The 24,327-nt window shown below is 40.0% G+C and overlaps 1 protein-coding gene across 4 annotated transcripts in view; it reads left to right on the top strand.

The window, feature by feature from the left end:
• TRANK1 (tetratricopeptide repeat and ankyrin repeat containing 1) overlaps nucleotides 1–24,327 on the top strand; it is an 82,818-nt gene that overhangs the window by 22,154 nt on the left and 36,337 nt on the right. For 3 of the 4 annotated variants that reach the window (XM_030551280.1, XM_030551277.1, XM_030551279.1), the window contains 7 exons: nucleotides 913–996; nucleotides 3,960–4,098; nucleotides 4,690–4,821; nucleotides 6,578–6,748; nucleotides 14,975–15,136; nucleotides 21,530–21,784; nucleotides 23,188–23,364. In XM_030551280.1, the coding sequence (XP_030407140.1) occupies nucleotides 913–996; nucleotides 3,960–4,098; nucleotides 4,690–4,821; nucleotides 6,578–6,748; nucleotides 14,975–15,136; nucleotides 21,530–21,784; nucleotides 23,188–23,364 (1,120 nt within the window). Of the gene's footprint in view, nucleotides 1–912; nucleotides 997–3,959; nucleotides 4,099–4,689; nucleotides 4,822–6,577; nucleotides 6,749–14,974; nucleotides 15,137–21,000; nucleotides 21,057–21,529; nucleotides 21,785–23,187; nucleotides 23,365–24,327 lie in introns of those variants that run through there. The other variant, XM_030551281.1, reaches the window with a different exon arrangement.

Below are 24,327 nucleotides of genomic sequence, written 5' to 3'. Positions count from 1 at the left end.
GTAGTTGATACAAGAATAATACTTGGTCAGTCATTTTGCTGTGAGAATGATATACATAAACTAAACATTTTCCCGTCATACTGCTTAAATATGAATATATAGCACTATAGTAAATGAAACAATGAAGTCACACTACCATGGCTCTTTTGGGTAATGTTGATCTCTAATTTGGCTTCTGAACCGCTGAGGCAGTGTTTTCTCAAACTGAGGTCACCATTTGTGTAGGGAAAGCCCCTGGCCGGGCCAGGCTGGTTTGTTTACCTGCTCCGTCTGAAGGTCTGGCTGATCACGGTTCCCACTGGCTGTGGTTCGCTGCTCCAGGCCAATGGGAGCTGCTGGAAGCGGCATGGGCCGAGGGACTTACTGGTCACCGCTTCCAGTAGCCCCCATTGGCTTGCAGTGGTGAACCGCAGCTAGTGGGAGCTGCGATTGGCCGAACCTGTGGATGGGGCAGGTAAACAAACTGGCCCGGCCCGCCAGGGGATTTCCCTATGCAAGTGGTGACCCCAGTTTGAGAAACACTGCACTGAGGTCTGAGTAGCACTGTTTCCTGCTTCAGAGCACCAGCTGAATCTTAAGCAAACACATGTTGCCGGAGAGATGCTTTTGTCACTGAAGATGCTGGAGCATAAACACAATGGCAAATGCTGCAGCCTATAGTGACTTGTGCGTGATGAGAAGCTCAGGTGGGGAAAAGTGTTTGATTTGGCAAAGGATTTAATGAATGAGAAGACAAAGGAAGCTTTAATGTTTTGAGAATCTGATAGGTCATCACAAACGATAGTAATAAAAAAATATATCTGTAGAGAGCACTGGTCAGATTTTTCCCTTTAAAGTTTGTTTAAATGCATCAACAAACATTAAAATGAGTATCTAAATGCTTGTAGGCTCAAAAATATTTGTTTTTCCTAGTCCTTGATGTTGGTGGCAGCTGAGAGAGGCAAGTTGCCGAGAAATCTGAGAGTCACTCATTTATCACTGAAGGATCTTTTTGAGGTACAGTGCTGTTGCATGTATTTTATTTAACAAGATGACTGTCTTTTTTTCTTTTTTTCACAGTCATTTTACTAAATGGCTTAATATTCCGTGAATAAGAGTGAGCACAAATTAAACAGTTTGTAAAAATATGTCATTAGTGCTGGTCAAAACATTTTGTCTGAAATTGTCTCCTTCTTTGTCAAAAATATTAGAATTTTTTCAGTGAGCTGTATAATACACTAATTCTGTAACAAAAAATAAGAGTCTTGTTTGTATCAGCTTTGGTAACCAGCACTATACAATCAAGTTGCTAAATCAGTTGTGAGAGTGTGGCAGCTGCCTTTACCCTCAGATGACATATCCATAGACTTGCTGTTCCCTTCCTTGTGAAATCTCACAGATTCTGCTGCATTTGAGGTCTTTCAAAGCTTTATCGCAGCAGGGAAGGTCTTTGTCTACAAACTCTGCAGTCCTGATCCTGTTTTCATTGACTTTAATGACCACTTTCCCATTTTCTTCAGCAGTGCAGGATCAGACACTGTCCATAGGTTATCTCAGTTTCAAAGAAACCACAAGAGGGCATAATTTAACATCCCCTGTCATATGACAGGTACTAATCAATGAGTTGCAATTGCAAAGGCAAAGCAGGGGCTACAGAATCTGTTTTGAATTATGAAACTAGCCATCCATAGGTTTTCTGATTTGTTTTTTGTTTTGTTTTTGGTTTTGTGTTTTTTTAAAAACCTAAATCAGGTCACTTATGTCTCATCTAGCTGTTGTGTGCAAATTGTGCAATATGGTGTTAAAAGAGAGGATTAAAAACCTTCTGCTGTGGAATTGTACTGAACCTGCTGTTGATGTGAGTTTTTACAGTGAGCTTATGCTTAAGGTTCTCTTTGTACAGCTGTTAAATGCCTCATCTTCAGTGATTTGAATTCAGATATTGAAAAGTATAAGAAAATATATAGGTTAGGGGACTATAAAGTAAGCTCTGTACAGTTACATTTACTGGCTAAAAGTTTAAGCCTGTAGTAGGGTATATCTGATGGGATGTGACAGATTGCCACATATCCTGTAATTCAACAGCACAGTTAGTATTTTTACTGTACATCTTTGAAACTGGGGCTGTTTTTTACTCCCATTAGTGGAAAGCTGCTCCATGGATGGTACAGGGAAGAGAAGCCCTGAGAAGGAAGGGAAGACAAAACTAAATGTAAAGATGTTTAACCACATCAGCTAATCATAGCTTTTAGTTGCCAAGGAAAAAAATTGTCTGTTTAATTAATGTGAATGGATTAGAGGACTTTTTATAAAAGGCCCATGATCTAGGAGCCATACTTCTCAGATGGACGAACTGAAGCCTACAGATAGAAATGCTGGTAAACCTTATAAGGCTGTGTTCCTTACTAGCATGATCATCATTATGAAATAATACAGATTGTCTGGCGTTTAGGGCAGCAGCGAAGCTCCTCCACTCCTGTCTGTTTCTGGCAAGTCTTTCAATGGTTTCCTAGCTATGCCCTAGGTTTTTCAGCTCGGCTTCCACAGCAATTCATTATGCTGTTTTCGAGCAGCCTCGTTTTCGCCTGCCTTCAGGTGCCCATCTTATTGCTACTATGGTGATGGAATCGGTTTCTATCCGAAGCACATGACTAATCCATCCCCTGGCAATGATGGTGCTCAGATCTTCTTGGCTGCACTGTGTCAACAGATCTTGGTTTGAGATTGTTGTGGGCCAAAAGATACGGAGGATTTTTCTGAGGCAGGTTATATGGAATTAGACATGTCATACTTTCTCCCCAGCATTCTGCATTATAAAGTAGTGTTGAAAGTATGCAGCTCTGATAAATCTTGAGTTTGGTTTTGGTGTTGTAGTTTGATGATTTCCAGACCGTGTTTAAGCTCCTGCAGGTGTTCCTGGGTTTACTGATTTTTGTTCCGGATGTCTTGACTTGTTCCACTATCCTGGCTGTTGGTGCTGCCAAAGTATGTGAATGTTTCTACATTGGTGAGAACATAATCCTCTATCCGTACTGGTGCTGGTGAGGCAATATTAAAGGTCATGATATCTGTCTTATTGCGGTTGATTTTCAGTCCCGATTTGCTGTCTGAATGCATTGAGTCAAGTTGTTTTTTCTTGATATGGTGTTGGGTATGTGATAGGAGAGCGACATCATCTGCGAAGTCCAGGTCTTCAAGGGATGAGAAGAGTGTCCATTTAATGCCTCTTGGCATGTCTTCTGTTGTGTGGTGCATTACCCAGTTGATGGCAGTGTTGAAGAGGATTGCAGACATGACACACCCCTATTGTACTCCTGTTTTGACTTCAAAACTGAGCTCACTGTGATCAACACTGCACATAAAGTTGAAATAGAAGCTTTTGATGACATGGTTATACAGAAAGGAATCCCATATGCCTGCAGAATGTGCCATAGGCTGGTCCTGTGAATGCTATCAAAAGCCTTCTCAAAGTCTATGAAACGTATATAGAGTTGCCATTGCCATTCTAAGCGTTGTTCTGTTATGCTTCGTAGAGTGAAGATCTGGTCTGTGCATCTGTGCCCTTTCCGAAAACCAGCTTGCTCTTTTCTGAGAATGGTATCAACTGCCTCTGATATACCCTGGACTATAATCTTGCAGAATACTTTGCTTGGCACAGATAAAAGTGTGGTACCATGCCAGTTATTACAGACACTGAGAGTTTCTTTCTTTGGTATCTTCACTGTAGCCCCATTGGTCCACTCATCTGGCACTATTTCCCTTTTCCAGACTGATGTAAATAGAGGTGCCAGGATAGATGCTGCTAATTTAGAATTTACCTTGAACAATTCTGCAGTCAAGTTTATCCTTGCTAGGAATTTTCCCGTTTTTAAGGATTTGATGGCTCGAATGATCTCTTCCTTGGTTTGGATGTCTGTGTTGATATCAAGTTTTCTTTCACATATGTAAAATAATATATCTCTCTATTTCTTTGTTATCAGAAATATGTCCTGTTTGGCCATTATGAGAGAATGGAAAGGGTACCAGAGTTGGTAGAGTGGCTGATCACCATTGGAGCAAATGTTGGGAGCATTGGAGCGTACCCACTTCATGCAATCATTAACCTCTGTATCAAAGCAAGTGAGTGACATCCCATGTCAGCATAAAACAAAAGCAACTGTAGTCAACCTACAGAGAATTTACAGATAAAGCTCATATTTAACAATCTAAAGTAAGCTCAAATCCAAAATATATAATCTTCCATAGCTTTAGTCATTTTTTTTTTAAGAGTAATTACTTGAACTGTGTGTCCAGTTCATGTGTACCTGGGAGTCCTGTGAGCCTAATAATGGCCCTGTCTTCTTTGATTCAACCCTGAAGAGTAAGTGATGTGACCATCTCAGACCCTGAATGTGTCAACTCTGAGAAACCTGTCTGGGGATCAGGGTACATGTTTAAAATTTGCGGGCCAAATTAAAAGCTGCACGTGTTAGGGCAAAATTTGGTTATTTATCTCCAACAATGCAGCTGGCACTTGTCACCATTTGTTGCTTGGTATTTTACACTATACTTTCCTCTCTGTCACCCTTAACTTTTAAAGAGAAAGTCTTTGATAGCTTGTCTGCCCACCTTTGGCAGGGGTGCGCGGGAGCAATAATTCCCCCTATCCGGTCCTAACAGGACAAAGTGTGCTGTTTAATAACATGTGGTTTTAATTTATAATCATTTCAGAAGGGAACCATCTTTTCACATGGCTACTAGATAAGATACCAGACTTGAAGGATAGGATCAACCAGCAAGACCAGGATGGTTGCACAGTCTTGCATGTTGTGGCCTCTCATTCCAGTGGATATCCTATGAAACGTATGTAATTCAAAATGGACTTTTTCATCATCATGAGCTTTTTTTATGGCGAAAGAAAAAAACTCCAAACATTGATATTCTTTATTTCATGCAAAGAAGGAGAATGACAAAAGACTTGCAGGCTCAATGTGCATTTATAACTATAGCAAATATAGCAGAGCTTAAAAAATTATAGGGCGCTGTGTTGGTGGACAATTTCTTTGTCTTTTTGCATAGTTATTCTGTGTAAGGTCTTTTATTTTGGTTGGTGGATTAAGATTTAGCCACAACTTGCTGCAATGTATTTATATTTTTCTTGGTCCATTTACGTATTGATGCTCTCAGAAATTAAAAGAAAATTAGGCCTCAGACTAGTCTGAGTTTCTGACTTGCAGAGGATAACCAAATAAAAACTTCCCTTGATGTCAGTAGCAGTGTGTCTTGGCTTAGACATGTAAACTTTAGGGAGCTGCTTTTCTTCAGCATTCTTGTGGGGGTCAAATAGCCCTGCCATCTCTGTGGATGCTTTTATCTTATAACTATAGAAACCTAGTTTGCTTTTTATTTGCATTTCTTAATAAATCTACTGGGTGGAAACAGGAAGTAAGCATCAGTCCTGAAGTTACCCTAGGCTTTTTGTTCATTAAACACAGTGGCATTCTGGGGCCTCCCTGTGTGAGTCTCATTCAGACTATTTAATTTAGTTTTGCTGTAGAGGGGTCACATTTCTTCTCTCACAGCTATTCCATCTGTTGCACAGCGAGCACAGTTCTTGCAAAGCAGATAATGGAAGACATTTCAGAGCCATCTCGCTGACAAAACTCAGTTAAAATAACATGAATGGCAAGGCACACGTGTATAAAAGCAAGAGAACTGGGTTGAGCATGCCAAGGTGTCTCACTTCTTCCCATCCTTTTCTTCTCCAAGTTTTGCCTGGTATTCTAGCAAGCGAGACATGTACAGCGATTCAAGTTGTTAAACTTGCAGTTGTGTCTGAGGAAAGTGGAAATAATCCGATGCAGCTTTCCTAGCAATCATTTTATGCTCCTTTCACTTGCCTGGCTGGTCCTTTGATTCTCCGATGCTGCTCCTCACTGTTCTTTGACTCTGATTTATGGCACGTGTTCAGCTGTTTGAGGCAAAGAGAGTACATTTCCTTCTATCAGGGTAGCACAATGCCCATCATAATGGAATGTGACAAAGTGAGACAGGAGTATAGAGCCTTGTGGTATATTAAAGATATTGTGTCAAGCGTCAAATCAGAATGTATATTTTGGGGTTTGGCCAATTGTGTGTGTTCTGCAGTGTTTTAGAGGCAGTTAATATTAGGATACTAGCTTCCATTGAAGAGAATGGTAGTACTGTCATGTTTATCAAAATGGAGATAATGTATGCGACAAGGCTTGTTATTAGGTAATCATATTTTTATGTCACTCCTGATACAAAAAAAACCCTAGTGACTAGCTATGGTTTCATGCTAAGTACCTTAGATACTTTTGAACATGCTTTCCTCTTTCACCAACCAACCCACCAAACTGAAAAAAAAAACAACCAAAAACATAAAACCCAACATCAGAAATACATCCCCCCAAATCCCCAAAACAAATTGATAAAATGCATTGTTTTCTCTAAGGACCAACTCCAAGTATAACAGCTTCTGTAAAATTGAGCTGTTCTTTCTTTGGTTAAAAACATTTGAAACCATGGCAATGATTTTTCTTTTATTCTGGACAAGAGGATAGTGCTAACTCTTTACTGTATTTATTTTATGTTTCAGGTCAGATAGAAAATGTGCAGATGCTCCTAAATGCTGGGGTGGACCCCACTATTCCAGACACACAAGCAAGATGTGCCGCAGATATCTTGAAAAAAAACAAAAACTTCAAGGCAGTAGATATAATCAACAGTCACTTAGCAAGACATGCTGCTTCCTCTAAGGAATCACCAGGTACTGATTGCTTCCCTCATTTTAAATGGCATTCTTCATGTACAGAAATGTTACACTTCTCATAGGTTGTAATAGGTAAGTTTTTATAGGGTTCTTCTCTGGTGGAAGTGTATCAAAGTGTGCTATTTTTGTCACCCGCCTCCCTTTTGTCCTCTGCATCAAGTTAGACATCTTGTCCATGTCTACAAAGGCCCCTGCTGACATTTCCAACTTCTTACTGCACCATCCTGAAGCCTCTCTGCTCTGCTGGTGATGCCTTTTTGATGCCCTGTTGTCTGCTTCTCCTACAGCCACCTCTGTGTTTTTTTTTCAACTGCCTTTGATGCACAGAATGCCCTTTTAGACTTGACCTGCTGAATTATTACTTTGGCCTCGTACAGATTCCTCCTTAAGTCTTGCTGCTTCGTGATGAATCCTAACATCATTGTTTTTATTTTAAAAAAAAATAAAATAAAATAAAATTCTACCACCAAGTTGTTCACATCCAAACTGAATTATTGCTGCAACTATTGTTCATTTCATGTTCCTTCCCCTCTCTAATGTTAGTCAGCCCCTCTCATTGCCTCCTATGCAAAAACCAGTTCCCAGTCCTGAGAAACGCTTACTTATGTGCTTAGCTTTGAGCATCAGTGAGACTACTCATCTGCTTAAAGTTACATATGTGCTTAAATAGTTGAGAAAACTCTTTTGGGTCATGTCTTCCTATTTATTATGAAATGTTCACTCTGCTTCTGGGTGCTATAGAAATGATAACCTTCAATTTTTTATAGTCCTAAAATTGCAATGGAATGAGATACAATAGCTTTTGTGAAGCTGAGGCTAAGACTAGAGACTGAGGACTCATTCTTGTTCTCTGCTATGTGTAAATGCAGCTATTGTGCCTCTTTTAGCCAGTTCTGTAGATGATTTTTCCAAGATTGGAACTCTGTTTGACCTGTCATCATTGAACAGGCTCAAATGCTGTTGGGAACTGCCAAATTAAATTCACTTAGATGTCTGGATGAAGAAGACACACATAATTACAGTATAAAATTAATGAAATAAAAATCGTATCTGATTAGGATCTAACACTCTAGAACAGTACCTTACCATTCCATAATGTTAGCAACTGGAAAGAAAACTGGATCCTTTTTGACTGTTCTCCTTTCAATAAAGGAAAACATCCTGACCTGTTACATCCATCTACCAGGGAGCAAGAAGGACCAAAAGGATGAGTTCTGCTGCTGGTATTCATAGCCTAACCCACACACTTCCTCTTCTGATCTTTTTGTACTCTTCTGGTCCTCATTTCCTTTTTCACGTACATGTTCCAGCTGGAAGAGGAAGAGAGAAATGATAATGAGAGAGAAAATAAATTCAGTTGAAACTCATTACAGATTAACCAAGTGAGAATTAAAGGATCTAATTCCATTTCTCCACTCAGATTGATTATCAGGTCCCATTATTAGATCCTATGTTACAGAGACTGCTTTTTTAAAAAAATAGTACCAATTTGTAAAATTAGGTATTCTATAATGGGTCACAGTCATTAGTGCAACTCAGCTGGGCTTTCTATAAAAGAAAAACTTGGAGAACATTTAGGGAAAGGATCCTGTGAGGAGAAGCATTTGGTGTCCAGTAGCACTACAGCTATTTTCAGCACTTCAGCCAATACAAAGATGAAATTCCAGATGTCCTCAGGTTGATCCTGCTTGAGTGTCTTGGAAATATGTGCTACTGTACCTGCTTTATAGGCTAGCATGCATACAGCCCCTTCAGTTTCCCATGCCTGTTTCAATGGCCATGCAGTGTAGATATGGTGGAGTTTTGGGAATGGGGCCTCTTATATTTGTAGAGCGTTTTTTTTTTTTTTTCTTTTTCCTCCCTCTAAATCAGTTTTGAATTCCCTCTCCTCATTTAGAGTTTGTTACATACCAGGCTGGGGAGATGATGTTCCTGCTGCTGGTGAGAGATTTTTCAATGGTTTGGTTACCTTCCCTCTAGGAGTGCTGTGGCTCTTTTTTGCAACCAGTTCCAATGTTGCTGCTGCTTATGCAGTCCCTCATATCTCTGGTCTGTCTTCTCATAAGCTTCAGCAAGCTCTCCTATAAAATTTTTTTTGGCAGGACTCCCACATGATCGTCATGCTAGTTTTTTCCCTTTGCCAGTTTAAATAAGTGGCAGTCATCAGGCTTGGGTACTAAATTAATTGAGTTGGAGACATTTGAGGAACTAGCTCCACTAGGAAGAATGTGGACAAATGGAAAAGAGTGCAGAGGAGAGCAACAAAAACGATAAAAGATTTAGAAAATCTGACCTAAAGAGGAAAGGATGAAAAACCTGGGTATATTTAATTTTGAGAAAAAAAGACTGAGGGGTGACCTGATAAATCTTCCAATATGTTAAGGGCTGTTATAAAGAAGATGGTGATCAATTGTTTGCCATGGCCACAGAAGGTAGAACAGGAAGTAATGGGATTAATCTACAGCAGGGTTCGGCAACCTTTCAGAAGTGGTGTGCCAATTCTTTATTTATTTCCTGTAATTTAAGGTTTTGTGTGCCAGTAATACATTTTAACGTTTTTAGAAGGTCTCCCTCTATAAGTGTATATTATGTAACTAAACTATTGTTGTATGTAAAGTAAATAAGGTTTTTAAAATGTTTAAGGAGCTTCATTTAAAATTAAATTAAAATGCAGATCTTATCAGTTTAGTGTGATCCTTGCCCTTGCTTTTCCTTGCTGAGTTTTCCAGTGTCTGGCATGTATTTGGATACTTTAAGCTGCACACAGGCTTCTGAGTGATCAGTTGTTAACCAGCTCCGAGGCGGTCAGATTTCATGTGTGAAAATACCTGTTCACACAGGTATATGGATCCAAATGCTGAAAGCATTGTAAATGCAATTTTCTTCAAACAGTTAAATTTCACTGGCAGAGACATCCAGCAGGTCAGAATAGAGGCCCCATGATCTCTCTCGGTAGCTTCAAGTGCACTCCACAGATCTCCAAACTTTGATGCCCACAATTCTGAGCTTTTTAACTGAATGAGCTGCATTTCAAAATCTTCAACACCCATCCACTGAAATACAAACAAATCCAAGTCGCTTCAGTTGAACTTTTCAGGTTTAATTAGAAAAGAAAGCATTGGGCCAAAACACTGGAAATCTGTCAGAAAATTCTGATTCCAGTTCTTGCATGTACATTCCAATCTCATCAACACTGACAGTGTAATGTGTCGATAGCTCTTTTGTGTGTTGGAAGTAGCGGAAAGTAGAAGTTTGAATATCCCGAGAAAAAACTGCTAGTTTCACAACAAATGCTTTCCAGGCTTCGTAAAGATCCAGAACCATTTGCCCTGCACCCTGGAAATAGAGGTTGAGTTTGTTTAGGTGAGCGATGATGTCAGTTAGAAACATGAGCTTACACAGCCATCTGTCATCATTCAGTTCTGGGTAGTTTTGTCTTTTTTTCCTGACAAAAAGACCTTGATTTGCATCAAAACCGTTTACAAAGTGCACCAAAACCTTGCCACAAGTTAGCCACTGAATGTTGCTGTGGAGTGGGATGTCGTTATAAGCACTGTCCATCTCTTCTAGCAGTGCTTGAAACTATCTGTGAGTCAAAGCAGATCGAGCAACAAGAAAATGCACAATTCGCCCCACTGTATTCATCACATTATTAAGCTCTGAATTAGAAATTTTAGCACACAAGTTTTCTTGATGGATGATATAGTGAAATTTGATGGTCGGGCCAGTTTGATCTTCAAGTAACTTTACAAATCCCTTCTGTTTTCCGACCATGGCAGGTTCACCATCTGTTGTCGTACAAAATATTTTTCTGTTGTCAACTTCTCGTTCTTCACAACGGTTTACAAAACTTTTTCCGCTATATCTTCCCCCTTTTGCTGTGCCATGCAGGGGTTTTAGGCAACAAAGTTCCTCTTGGATTTCATCGGAAGAACAGTATCTTGCAACAACTGCCAAACGTGGAACGTCGTTTATATCCACACTCTCATCAACTGCAATGCTAAACACTGCTGTGCCTTTTAATGCAGTCGTCTGCTTTTCCTTAATGTTTTCTGCCATTTCACTTATGTGTCTCCCAACTGTTCTGGTAGAGACAGTCAGTTCTTTTATTCTAGATATAATCATGTCTTTATCTGGCAAATCATTTGAACAAAACCTCCGAACTGCTGAGAAAAACTTTTTATATATTCTCCATGTGTAAACGGCTTTTCGTTTTTTCTGCAATGCATCGTGCAGTCTTGTAACTTTCTTCTGTATCTTGATATTTACCTACACCTAAGCATTTAAAAACACTGCTTTGCTTCTCTGATCCTGCTACTGCCTTTTTGATCGATTTCAGTCTTGTGTGCTTTGTCAAGAAAGGTTTTCTTGTGCTTCGTTTTGAAAATGTTGTCTAACAGTTGATATGCAACAAACAACACTTCTGTAACAGAAAGCATGAACAGCACGATCCTTCTTTTGACTAAATCCAAACATGTCTGTCCAAGAAGGCTGAAACGAACAGACATCTAACTTTGCTTTCTTAAGAGCTGACGTTTTGTCAAATGTACCCCTCAACTCACAGTGGGGAAAAAAAAATGACAACAGGGCATGCACAGGGTCAGATGCAGTACGCTGTTCCATGTGGTCTCATATAAGCAGTAAACCAGGACTTAAAAATATCTCAGTGGCCTGGAACAATTTTTAAGGTGGAGGTGCTGAACTGTGCCCTCTCTTGCCCCTGTCTGCACCCCTCACGGCTGCAGAGCCCTGGGCTAAGGCCAGGAGCAGAGCTCCAGGCCAGCACTGGTATCCCAAACCAGCAGTGGGCTGAGCGTGGCCAGTGGCCGGGACCCTGGCTGGTTGAGGGCCAGTGGCCGGAACCCCAGACTGGCAGTGGGCTGCGTGGGGCCGGCAGCTGGCATCCCGGGCTGGCAGCAGGCTGAGTGCGGCTGGGACCCCAGCTGGCAGGGGGATGAGTAGGGCTGGCAGACGGAATCCCAGACTGGCAGCTGGTTGAGCGGCTCAGACCTATGAATCAGACCCTGCTTAGTACAGAACCTGACTTGACAGGCTTAGAATACAAACAGTAGTTCCAATAGAACACTTCAAAACTCTCTGAAGTATTTCTTTAAAATAACCACTTCCCCAGTTCTTGGGGGAAGAACAAACACACGACAAGGAAGTATTACCTGCTGGTAATTATTTATTGTATTTCTTTCCTTGCCTTCCTCCTCCTCCCACCATCCCAAATATATGATCTATATCAGTTTTGGAGGTAGAGTTGAGCTATTTATACAAGCAGTGTCAAGCAGTCCGTTTTTAGTCAGCTTACTTGCTGATAGGTGGGGACCCAGTGCTGTTGGTCATGATGTTTTCCTGTATAGGCTGGAAGAAGAGAAGGATGGTGGTCACTAAAGTGTATTGATAATGGTTTTGCTAAACAGAAGTTGGCAAAAAAAATTAGAGGGAATAAGGGTGGGGGATAATTTACATTTTTCTTGAAAAACAAAGAAGTTGGCTATTTGTGTTTTTGTGTTTGATGCAAACACTTTGTTTTAGGGCTGTTGATTAATCAGTTAACTCATACGATTAATTCCAAAAAATTAATAGTGATTAATTGCCATTTTAATTGCTCTGTTAAACAATAGAATACCTATGGAAATTTATTAAATATTTTCAGACGTTTTTCTAAATTTTCAAATATTTTGGTTTCAATTACAACACAAAACAAAAAGTGTACAATGCTCACTTTATATTATTTTTGTTAATTTGTGATCAAATATTTGTAAACGAGAGATTTTTTCAGTTACGTCATACAAGTACTGTAGTTCAATCTATCATGAAAGTGCAACTTACAAATAGAGCTTTTTTTTTTTTTTTGGTTACATAACTGCACTCAAACAACAATGTAAAACTTTAGAGCTGACAAGTCCACTCAGTCTTACTTCTTGTTCAGCCAATCGCTAATACAGACAAGTTTATTTACATTTACGGGAAATAATGCTGCTCGCTTCCTATTTACAATGTCACCTGAAAGTGAGAACAGGCATTCACGTGACACTTTTTGTAGCTGGCATTGCAAGGTATTTGTGCCAGAAATTATAAACATTTGTATGCCCCTTCATGCTTCTTCCACCATTCCAGAGGACATGCTTCCATGCTGATGACACTTGTTTAAATAAAAATGCGTTAATTAAATTTGAGTGAATTCCGTGGGGGAGAATTATATGTCCCCTGCTGTTTTATCTGCATTCTGCCATATATTTCGTGTTATGGCAGTCTTGGATGATGACCCAGCACATGTTTGTTTTAAGAACACTTTCACTGCAGATTTGACAAAATGCTAAGGAGGTACCAATGTAAGATTTTTAAAGATAGCTAGAGCACTCAACTCAAAGTTTAAGAATCTGAAGTGCCTTCCAAAATCTGAGAGGGATGAGGTGTGCAACATGCTTTCTGAAGTGTTAAAAGAGCAACACTCTGATGCAGAAACTACAGAACCCGAACTGCCAAAAAAGAAAACCAACCTTTTGCTGGTGGGATCTGACTCAGATCATGAAAATGAACATGCGTCAGCCTGCACTGCTTTGGATCGTTATCGAGCAGAACCCATCATCAGCATGGATGCATATCCTCTAGAATGGTGGCTGAAGCATGAAGGGACATATGAATCTTTAGCACATTCGGCACATAAATATCTTGCAACGCTGGCTACAACAGTGCCATGTGAATGCCTGTTTCCGGTTTCAGGTTATTTAAACCAGAAGTGGGCAGCATTATCTCCTGCAAATATAAACAAACTTGCTTGAGCGATTGGCTGAACAAGAAGTAGAACTGAACGGACTTGTAGGCTCTAAAGTTTTACATTGTTTTATTTTTGAATGTAGTTTTTTTTGGGTGCATAATTCTATATTTGTAAGTTCAACTGTCATGATAAAGAGATTGAACCACAAGACTTGATAAAATGAAAAATACTATTTTGGTATTTACAGTACAAATATTTGTAATAAAAAAGAAATACGAAGTGTACAGTGCTCATTTTATATTCTGTGTTGTAATTGAAGTCAGTATATTTGAAAACGTAGAAAACATCCAGAATATTTAGATAAATGGTATTCTTTTGTTTATTAATCACGATTAATTTTTTTAATCACTTGACAGCCCTACTTTGTTTCAAAAATTTGGACCAGCTCTGATTTTAATGGATGATGTATGGCTAAATCCCTTGCATTGCTCTGAAAGTCTTAACTACTACATACAGTAACACAAAAAATAATAGCAAAGTTTAGTATCACAATAGAAGTATTGTCTACACCAAAGCGGTGGAGCTAAAATTAAGTTTGCACAGTACAAAGCACTTGTCACCATGCTCGAACTTCGAAATGCATTTTTAAAATGTTTTTAATCACAATTCAGAAACAGAGGAGACCTGTCTCAGCTCTGACCTGGGCAAAGTCAGTCATGGCTTGAGCCAACCTCAGAGCCTGCGTATATAGAGATAATGTAGTGCCCTGAGTTTTACTTTCACGTGCGCCGCCTCTATCGCTGGTTCCTGGAAAAGTGGTCCCTACATTTCTCTCTCTTTATTATTGTCTTCCCTGGCCCTATGCTAGTGGCTTCAGAATGAAGAGATCAACTTAATTCCTCCAGCCTGGGTTGTAGTAACAATGGTCATAAGTTTATTGAGCTGGGGTCCTATATGATCCATTGGTCCAGGGTTGCCTGTTCCACTCAAAAATTTCTTTTCCATTTGCCTTGGCACTTTTACACCTCATTCCCTTTCTGAAGCAGAGTTCTGAATGGCAAGGCTTTCTGGGCTTAGGGCAGGAGTAGGCGAGCTGAGCCTTAGTGGCTGCTTTCTGGCAAACTGTCTGACCTCCCTTCTGGATCTCCTGGAAGATGACTAGCTTTCCCGTGCTGTCTCTAGCTGTCACTTATATGGTCTGTCATGTGGACCAAGTTACATTCCACAAAGCTGCTGGCAAACTCATGCTGAGTCTGGACTTCTGCTTTCAGGGCATTTGTTATCTAACGTAAACCACACTGTCATTGTACATTATCCTGAATATGAGATAACTTCGGAGGTATTACATTACTATGTTTTTATTTAAAAAAAATGTTTTTATCCATATTAGCACTCCAGAAGTTGCCAATAAAATGTTTTGTATAATTATATTTTTAATCCTACCACCAACAAACAAATAAGTAACAGGATTACCAATTTCAGTGATATTTTTTCAGGAAGGAGTGAAAGCAAAGCCTCAGTTAATGAAGTCAACTCTCTTCTGGATGCTTTTGAGCAGTTCTTGATGTTTTGCAGTCCTGAAAACCAAGCACAGCATAAAAATTTGTTGAAGCATGAGACAGTTAAGAGGTTTCTGAAGCTTTTGTCTACTGTAAAAGGTAAAGTGAATTCCCCTCTCTCTCTCCTTCACAAACTTAATAGATGTGAAAAATATTTTTGATGTTAACACAGAGTGCTTTCCACAAGTATCTGTAAGATAGAAATAATTGCAGAAAAAATATGACTTCCTATTCTTGTTGGAGGGTTTTGCCTTTTTTAATTTAAACTTTTTGAAGAATACAGAAACAAAAATAAATCTCAGTACAATGAAAAGATACTTAAATTTATACAGTCATTATTAATGTCATGGCAAAAGAATGTAAACATACCAGGTCTGTTCTTTTATGCTTTTAACTACTGTGGTGTGTGTTGTTTCTTTTGTGTGTGTGTGTTTGGTTTTTTTTGTTTGTTTTTTTTAATTTTGATGTGAGGAAAGGGCCAATGCATGATTCTGTGTATACTAGTTCCAAATATAATCTAAAAGGTGTTGTTTTAATAATTATATCATGTCTGTGCCATGTTACATCATAACTGCATTAATGAATCTATGTGCAATAAGTATTAGTATATTTTCCACCACTTTGTCATCGATGTAAATTACCTTAGTCAAAGCTTCATTTGACAGTTTTTTCAATCATACTGAATAAACTGGAGGCATGCTAGCATTCCATTTTCTGCGTATTAAACATTGTGCTATTAATGACCCCTTAGTAGCTATTCCAGGGTGTTTGCTGGAAGATTTAATTTTATTCTAATTCTAATATACTGACTTTGGAAAGGGGCCGATCTTTGTATTCAGAACTGCAGAAAGACTTATGCATATATTCTGCTTTTTATGGCAGTTTCTGGCAAGAAAAAGTTACATAGGAGAGGTTAGCTGATGGTTAGTAGCATCTCCAGCATTTTCTGTGATTAACTAAACTTGCTTAATGTTAGATGCTCTGGTGTGAATCCTGTTTAAGATGCACATCTCATTTTTTTCTTTAAAAATTTATAAATGTATCAACCTCAACAAGGAAGAAGTGTGCGCCTTTGCCATTTTGTTTTGACACTGAGAATTTCCACACTTTGAGCTGGATGTGCAATTACCAGCTCAAAGAGGCATACACACAAGGGCTGTGATCGAACTAGTGCTCTAAAAATAGCAGGGTAGCTATGGCAGGAGGGGCTAGCTGCCAAAGTATGTGCCTAGTATAGATATTTACTGGGAGTATGCCAACTTGATCAGAGCTGACTTGGGTATGTCACCTTGAGCAGGGATTTACACCCCCGCAGCTCAAAGTGTAGATTTATACTCTGTGAGCGATTGATGCGAGCATTAGAAGTAGCAGCCTCTAAAGAGAAATAACTCCACTGCAATGCCTGATTCTGAAAAGCTGGTTTGATAGTATTACAGAATCTTTTCTGTCAGTTCAGATACAAGTCAACGGTCATTTTATATGGCTAGCCATTGTTGTAAAAGGGATTTCTCGACCAGAGAGAAGAACTGGAAAAAAAGTTAGGATTCGTACATCATTTTGAATACAAGTTACCATATTTTCAGGGTGCTTCCTTGCTTGAGAAAACTGTTTGTAACTTCGTTTAGGGTAAAGAAAGAGAAGCTGTTTGTGGAGGGAAGTCTGTCTTAACACCTTCTCCTGAAGAATGGTAAAAACTTTTCCCAAGGATGTTTGAGTGAGGTACATATTATCAGTCTGTTTTAAATGAACTTGCTTTTGTTTATCTGGTGTGCAGATGACGTCTCAGAGTTGTAAACCCAACAGTCATTTACCGACAGAAAGTATTTTGCATACATATTGAAACCTACCTACAGGTAAAATGTGTATGCTTTTTGGCACTACCACAGTGAAGACTGAACTCCGAGCTTGAGTATTTTCCCACTGAAACACAAAAAACAATGGTTATGGGAGCGGTCGCCGAGCCCTGTTGATTATATCTGGAACGGAAGGGGAGTTGCATTGACTCCCTTTCTCTAAGTACCTGACCCAAAATGCATTGAAGTCAGTGGAAAGACTCCCACTGATTTCAATGGACTTTGGATCAAGCCCTAAATTACTAGGATTTAAGGAGGGTATGTGGGACTCTTGAGAATAAAACAGTGGAATAGAGAAGACACATTTCAGGCAGGAGGAGAGTGAGCCTAGGATGCAGTTTAAAGGCTTAAGGGGGGGAAAAGGTGTCATGGTGCTAGGAAGCCACTTTCTGCTCACCTCCACTTGCTTAGCCATAGCAGAGGGGGCCAAAGATGCCAGGAAGGATGGAAAAAGTTGTTGAGGGCTGACAGGAAATGGTGCTTCCACTGTTAGGTTGTGCACATTTGTAGGAGAGCAGCTGTCATTATCCTCGTGGCAAGGAATATGGAGCTGCTTTTTTCCCCTGCTGACTCAGTGCATCTCCCATCTTCTGTCTTTTGTGTGGGGGTGGGGACAGCAAGGCACCCCTTCCGTATGTTCTCCCGTGTCCACCTGCCCCAGTTATGTGAGCCCTACCCCACTATACGTGCAATTGCCAGACTTTCCTCAGTACCAACAACCTCCTGTCCTCAGAAGCTGCTGACTCTCTCTCAGGTGCTGCCTTACCTCACCTTTCCTTCCCGTTGACACTTAAGAGAAATAGCCTGGATTCTGCTTTTAGAAATCTGAATCCTTCAGGCTAGAGAGTTCTGGCTGGGCTCCTGCTCTAAATAGAAAGGGGCGTTGGCTGTCACCTGCTTATCGAATGGTGGTGTTGTCTGAATCATGTCATGCTTCCTTTGAACTCCTGTTGGCCCTCTCCAGGCCGTGTAGTTTGCTCTAAACCACATGCTGGCTCTAGAAGAGATGAGTGGAGGTGCGTTCTCTGAGGGACTTTTCTCTTCAGTCCCCTCCCATCACAGCTGCTATGGGGAGCCAGCACTTCCACTCACAGGCAAACAGATGTTCTAGTTGAACTTGAATTTCTTACGATCTTGCTGTCTGCTGATCCCTCGATGTGGGGAGTTCACAGCCTGCCAGGCCTCCGCCCTCTGCCAGGTCATGGCTGCCAGATCACACCAATCTTGAGGCGTGGCTCAAGAGTTGGACTGACCGTGGCTGGTGGCTCAGCCCACATAGTGCTGGGCTTGCAAGGAGTGCTGGTCTCCACATGCCATCTTCACCGTGATGCCTCTGCATCAGGTACGTCCATCCTGGCAGAGTTTGGGTTCACAAACTGCCCCAGGTTCCCTGAGGTATCCTTGACAGATCCCTGTTTTACAGGTCCCCAAAGTGATAGCTTTATGGCAGGCATGGAGGTGCCTTCTAGCCCAGCTCTAAGATGGTGTGTACCAAGTTTATTTCTGATGCTGCCAATAGCATCTTGCCACCTGTCTCTGAATCTCCCCAGGGGGCAAAGCAAAATATAGATCTGTTATTCCTGTAAGGGCTATCACATGTCCCCTAAAACTTAGCATCTGGCTAACAGCTTAGGGGTGCGAGGTGGCAGATCATGGTAGTTTTTCAGCATAAGGATAATGGGATTTAAAAATGGGAAAGTTTTCATCTTTACAAAAACTAGAAACTTAACATTCGATCAAACCGTTTTTGATCTTGATCTTAGAAAGCTGTGCACATACTATGGCTGCGTGCAGGATGTGTGAGAGAGAGAACACTGCTTGGCAAGCAGTCAGTCAGACCAGAAAGGGAATTTGGTGATGGGAATGCTACAAAGGCTCTGCTACTCTAACTGGGTAACCCCCAGCGTGTTTTGAAATGTATTGTTGTAAATATGTAAGTCTGTAAGGGAATTGTGATTAAATGAGTATTTAAAGGTTATCAGTTTTAATCAGAAAAAGGTGAGTAATCCCTGGTCTACTCTTTATCTGTCTAGCCTTTTATGCTTCACTCATGACTATGCCACTGAGTTTCTACTGTACTCTCCTTCACCCAGATTTTCAGGATACTAACTTTCATTTTTATAGAATCTTTCCATTGTGCCTAGTCTTCTTCTTAGTAGGTTCTTTCTAACCCCCCTTTTTTTAAATTCCAAAAAGAGTCAAAGGCTTTCGAGATTTGTGAACAAGTTACAGTAAACTTTTTCTCAGAAAAGAAAGAGCATAAAAATGATGGCATTTTCCTATTCAGCAGAGCTGCACCCTGTTTCAAAGTTGTGTATACTGCCTTTAGTTACAAAAATAAGTGTTAGAATTGTAAAGTCAATAGAGCAAAAAGAAACTGTTTTGTTCTGGCATATAGCAGAACTGTTTAAATTAGTTTCTGCCATAGGGACAAATTTTGCCCACAGTTACACCAGAGCAATCCAATTAAAGAACTTGAAGACAGCTGAGTTGCACAGTTGAAACTGAGAGCAGAATTTAGTCTGCGGAATCTTTTATTCAGATCTTTCTGAGCTGGCAATCAGAAGACTCATGTATGTACTTGTATAAACTCAGCAAATTTGATCTGGAAATAACTGGTGGAATCCCATGTTGCTATTTTGTTTAGAGTCACTCTTCAGAATAGAACTGTGTTAAGATCCAAATCCAGAACCTGGGTCCTGGGCTAAGCAGATGGATGGAAGAGGGGGATGAAGTAGTCTGCCTGGCCCCAATGGGAATGGAGAGGACAGGAATGTGTTTGCTGCAGCAGCCTTGCTTCCTGACTCACCTGTGCCCTTTTCTTTCTCACTGCTGCACAGGGAGTTTGAGTGGTGTGGGGCTTTGCATTGCGTACACCATATATGTCACATCCTCTGTACAGCAGAACCACCCCAGTTCCATTGCTAAGGGAGCTGGGTTTTGCCCTAAGTGTCTGTGCCTGGTAAATGGATCTGTCTGTTAGAGACAAAGGGTAGTCCCTCTGACCACAGCTGTGATGAGCCTGCCCTAAGAAAAGTTGAAGTTCATTAGCATAGTCACACTTTCTGCTGGGAAAAGCTTAGAAGCCAGTAAGAGAAATGGTGTCCTAAGGTCAGGAACGGATGAAAAAGGTCCAGAAGAGTGCAGCTGTTGAGGTTGGTTTCAGAAAATCGAGGGATGAGAGCAGGAGAATAAAGCTCATTTATTCCCATGAATTTAGTCCTTTTGATAAAAGTGCCAGATTGAGAGCCCCAGAGACAGAGGTCCTTTAACAGATATAGCAGAGGCAGCAGCACTGCAGACTTTTCAGTGCTGCCTCACCAAAGTGCCTCAGCCCTTTCCAGGAGACATCACCTTTAGGACTACAAGTGTAGTTCACTCTTCACGCCTTTATGAATCCTTGGACTCTACTGGTTGTGAGTTAGTGACAGTTGTGGCGATATATTTTGTCATGTGCACACCCCTGTCCATTAAGACGTGGACAGAGACCAACTCACTTCTCATAGGGAACCAAGCAGCTTCTGGTGATACATGTTGTTAAGCAAAGTAGAATTCTTTCTGTAAAGTGGTAATTACTCTCTTCTGACCTGGAAACAGTGAGTCTGTGTCTGCCTTCACTTTTTGGAGGATTATTTAAATCCAATCTAATTGGTCCAGTTCTATCTGGCTTTACCTGCTATCTGATCTCAGTATGGGAAGCCCCCTCTATATTCAGTACCCTTGTATTTAGATTGAGATGGTTTAATAGCAAAGGTGCTTTACTTGTAACCTGTTGGTTCTCCTCCAAAGGCGCCTGCATTGACTAATCTTTAATAGTCAGGATTCCACAGTTGCGTATTTGGTGCCTGATGAAGATTCCTTTCCTGACACCAGGAGTTGTTCTGAAACTGAAGGTGTTTTCTTCAAGTGTCAAGAACTTGCACTATTGGGACAATTAGATGCATTTGCTCTCTGATTTTGCATTCTCTGTCTGTACCACCTCCAGTCAGTTCTCTCATGCTTTGTGAGAAGGTTTGAGGTATCTGGAGCGTCATTGTGGTTTACAACTCACCTCCCATTCAGGGAATAACAACCTGAGTTACTGCTTTGCCGTTTTCCAGGAATGGGAATTGTCTGATTGGAGTTTTGAGTTATCCAATGATTTCTTGTTTCCTTGAGGTATTAAAGTAAGTAACTTATTTACCACTAGTTTGTGAAGTCCTTTATGAAGTCCTAAATATGGTCAAACTGCAGCTTTATCATGTAGTTGATGGTCTTTGAGGGTGGCCTTTGTTATCAGGATCTCAAAGTAGATATTTGTAATAGTCCCTTCTGGCCTGAAAACCTATGAATCTAAGAAACTCCATTATTTAAATTAAGGTTACTTATCTTAGGGGGCTTAAAAAAATCTGATCTCAGAAAAGAACCTTTTTGCTTGCCTAAGGTAGCATTGATTTTGTTGGTATATTTCTCTTCCCCCCCTCTCCCCATTGTGCTGGATGTAGAGTATTAATGCAAGACTGCTAGTTACATATAGTGTATTTTAATGGGGATTTGTATTTTTTTTTTCAGTCAGTGATTCTGGAATCAGTTTGCATTGGTCATTATTTTATTGCTACTCTGCTTCTATTTAATTATCTTTTGCTTTTCTTCCTTTCAGAAATTCCTGAAGAAATGGTTTGTGACATTTATGATACCTGTGCTAACAGTTTCATAAAGCTTTTGTTGGAGAAGCAAATGTGGCATGAAGTTTTGCTATTGCTAACACGGAAAGCCAACGGGGAAGTGCCATCATGTGGTGGACTCATCAGAAACTGCAGTCTTTCAGACCTCAACATTGGCAGTGTTATCAAACAAGTTGACAGACTGGATAAGCGACGGGTGCATCTCGTAAGATGCTTGCTAGAAAGAGGAGGTGAAAACTCACAGATATTAAAATGTCCTAGAAGATTTGAAACTTCTGTTTGCTGACTGAAACAGAATATTTTAGAAATAAACTAAACTGGGACTCTTTTGGCCCAATGTACATATAGTAGCTGTTTTATTAAAGGCTTGATTCTATCCCCTCTATTGATTGTGGAGTAAGCTACTACTCTGCTTGAGTAAGTGTGGCAGAATCTGATCTGAAATGGATATAGGATTGTATTTGGGGGGAAATGGTCAAGCATTATTTTTTGCCTTAAGCTTTTAATTGTATTTTATTTATTTATTTTACTTTCACATTCCCTTTCTTCAGTTTCTTCCTGCTTAAAAGAGCAGAATTGACATCATTGCTTTGGTGTGTCATAGTTGCTTTAGCTATTCACTTCTTGGGAGGCTCTTCATGCAGACACTACGACACTTATCCATTTTCAAGTTTCCACTTTAAATCTGAATGGGAAATCAGTTTTTCTCACTTTGGGTGAGGAGAACTGTAAAGAGCTTGTGTTCTTTGTTCTGAATGTAAATAGGCACAGTTAACCTCACCTTGGACCCCCATATTATTTTCCTTAAGGTTTTTTATGGCAAAATTTATTTTCTCTCACACACACGCTCGCTCTCGCGCGCTCTCTCTCTCTCTCACTCTCTCTCTCTCTCTCTCTCTCTCCCTCTCCCCCTCTCCCCCCACCCCCCCATCCTATACAGTATTCTAGGTGTTTTATGGTAGGCATGAAGACAAGTTTCATTCTCCAAGGAGTGTTGAGTGCAAGTAGCTGAAGTTTTAAAGAGAGAAAAAAGAGATGAAATAGCCATTGTGGCTCACCAGATATGAGGGCTTTTGGAGAAGAGGAGCAGTTACTGGTTGTGACGCTCTGGGATCTGTTGTTTTAGTCCTTTGCTTCTGCTAGGTTTGGAAATCAGGATTACTCTGACATGTTTCCTCCCCCTTCGACTGATGCAGTGGGGATACATTAATATTTTTAAAAGGGGAGGGGGGGAAGTAGTCTTAGTGTGTACCACTAATGTATACAAGCAGTGCTATAGCTCTGTGTATGTCTGAAGCCAGAAGAATTCACTTCTTCAAGTATTTGACTTCTACACTGATTTATTGAAACAGGTATGTTGAGGGAAATCCTGGCTTTTGTATTTGAAGAGAGAAATTGTTTTTAACTTGACTCAGTTTTGGAGAGTTCATACGAGGTTGGCTTAATATTTGAATTTCCTTAATAGTCTGTTAAAATGTATAAATGTGATCAGCTGGTTAAGCAATGCATATATTCTTTTTTAACATCTACTCTCTCAACAACTGAAGCTGATGTCTTACATTTGGTGCTCTTTTTGAGTTTACAGATCTAGTGTATCAGATTTAATCTTAAATATTCCAATCTATTTCACTAGCTTCACCTGAGGGGACTGGAGCCATCCCTGAAAAACCACTGCAGATGTGTTTGAAGAATAATGATTTTGAATTGGCCTATTTGCTGCTGAACAGTGGTGCAGATCCTCAGAGTGTTTCCCTTGTCGAAGGCGATACTCCTTTGCATGCTGCAGTCTCCATCTGCTTAGATAAAAGAGGTAAGTCTTTGTTTTGGTGCACAGGTCCACCTAAACGTTAATTTATTCTGATTATTTTAGGAAGGAAGATTTATTATTTCTACTTCTATACCTGCATAATGATTAATATTGTATAGGAACCAAAAAAATGTGAAGGGTAAGAAAAGGAAGAGAAACGTTGAAAACTGAATTATAACTATTGAGTCTCCAGAATTTGCCCCATAATTTCCTTAAGTTCTTTACTCTATTTTTATTTGGTCCTCACGAAGCTAAGCATTCATTGACTTCAAGGGGAGCTTTGCCTCAATAAGAACAGAATAAAAACTGAGTAAAACACTTTAGAGCTTTGTCCAAAAGAAATTAGTATAAATTAAATAATATAGATTATTTTATATTTTGTTATAAATTTTCAGAAAGTCTTTGAAAAGTTTCCTCACCAAAGGCTTTTAAGCACAGTAAACTGACAGTGGGTAAGAGGGAAGGTCCTCTCATGGATCAGTGACCGGTTAAAAGACAGAAAACAGAGGGAGGACTGAATGGTCCTTTTCAAATGGAAAGAGGTAAATCATGATGTTCCCCAAGGATCTGTACTGGGAACAATGCTGTTCAACATAGTCATAAATGATATGGGAAAAGAGAGTAAACAGTGGGTGGCGAAATTTGCAGATGATGCAAAGTTACTGAAGATGGTTAAGTCCAAATCAGACTGTGAAAAGTTACAAAGGGATCTCACAAAACTGGGTGATTGGGCAACAAAATGGCAGATAAAAATGCAAAGTAATGCACATTAGAAAATATCCCAACTATGCATACAAAATGATGGTGTTTAAATTTGCTGCTACGAGATCTTGGAGTCATTGTAGATAGTTCTCTGAAAACTTTTGATCAGTGTGCAGTGGCTGTCCCAAAAAAAAAAAAAAAAAAAAGCCTAGCAGAGTGTTAGGAATCTTTATCAAAAGAATAGATAATAAGACAGAAAATATC

The sequence above is a fragment of the Gopherus evgoodei genome, chromosome 2 (genome assembly GCF_007399415.2).
Source record: "Gopherus evgoodei ecotype Sinaloan lineage chromosome 2, rGopEvg1_v1.p, whole genome shotgun sequence".
In the NCBI taxonomy this organism is placed as follows: Eukaryota; Metazoa; Chordata; order Testudines; family Testudinidae; genus Gopherus; species Gopherus evgoodei.
The sequence above is the reverse complement of the archived record's forward strand: the minus strand, read 5'-3'. Positions and strand labels throughout refer to the sequence as shown.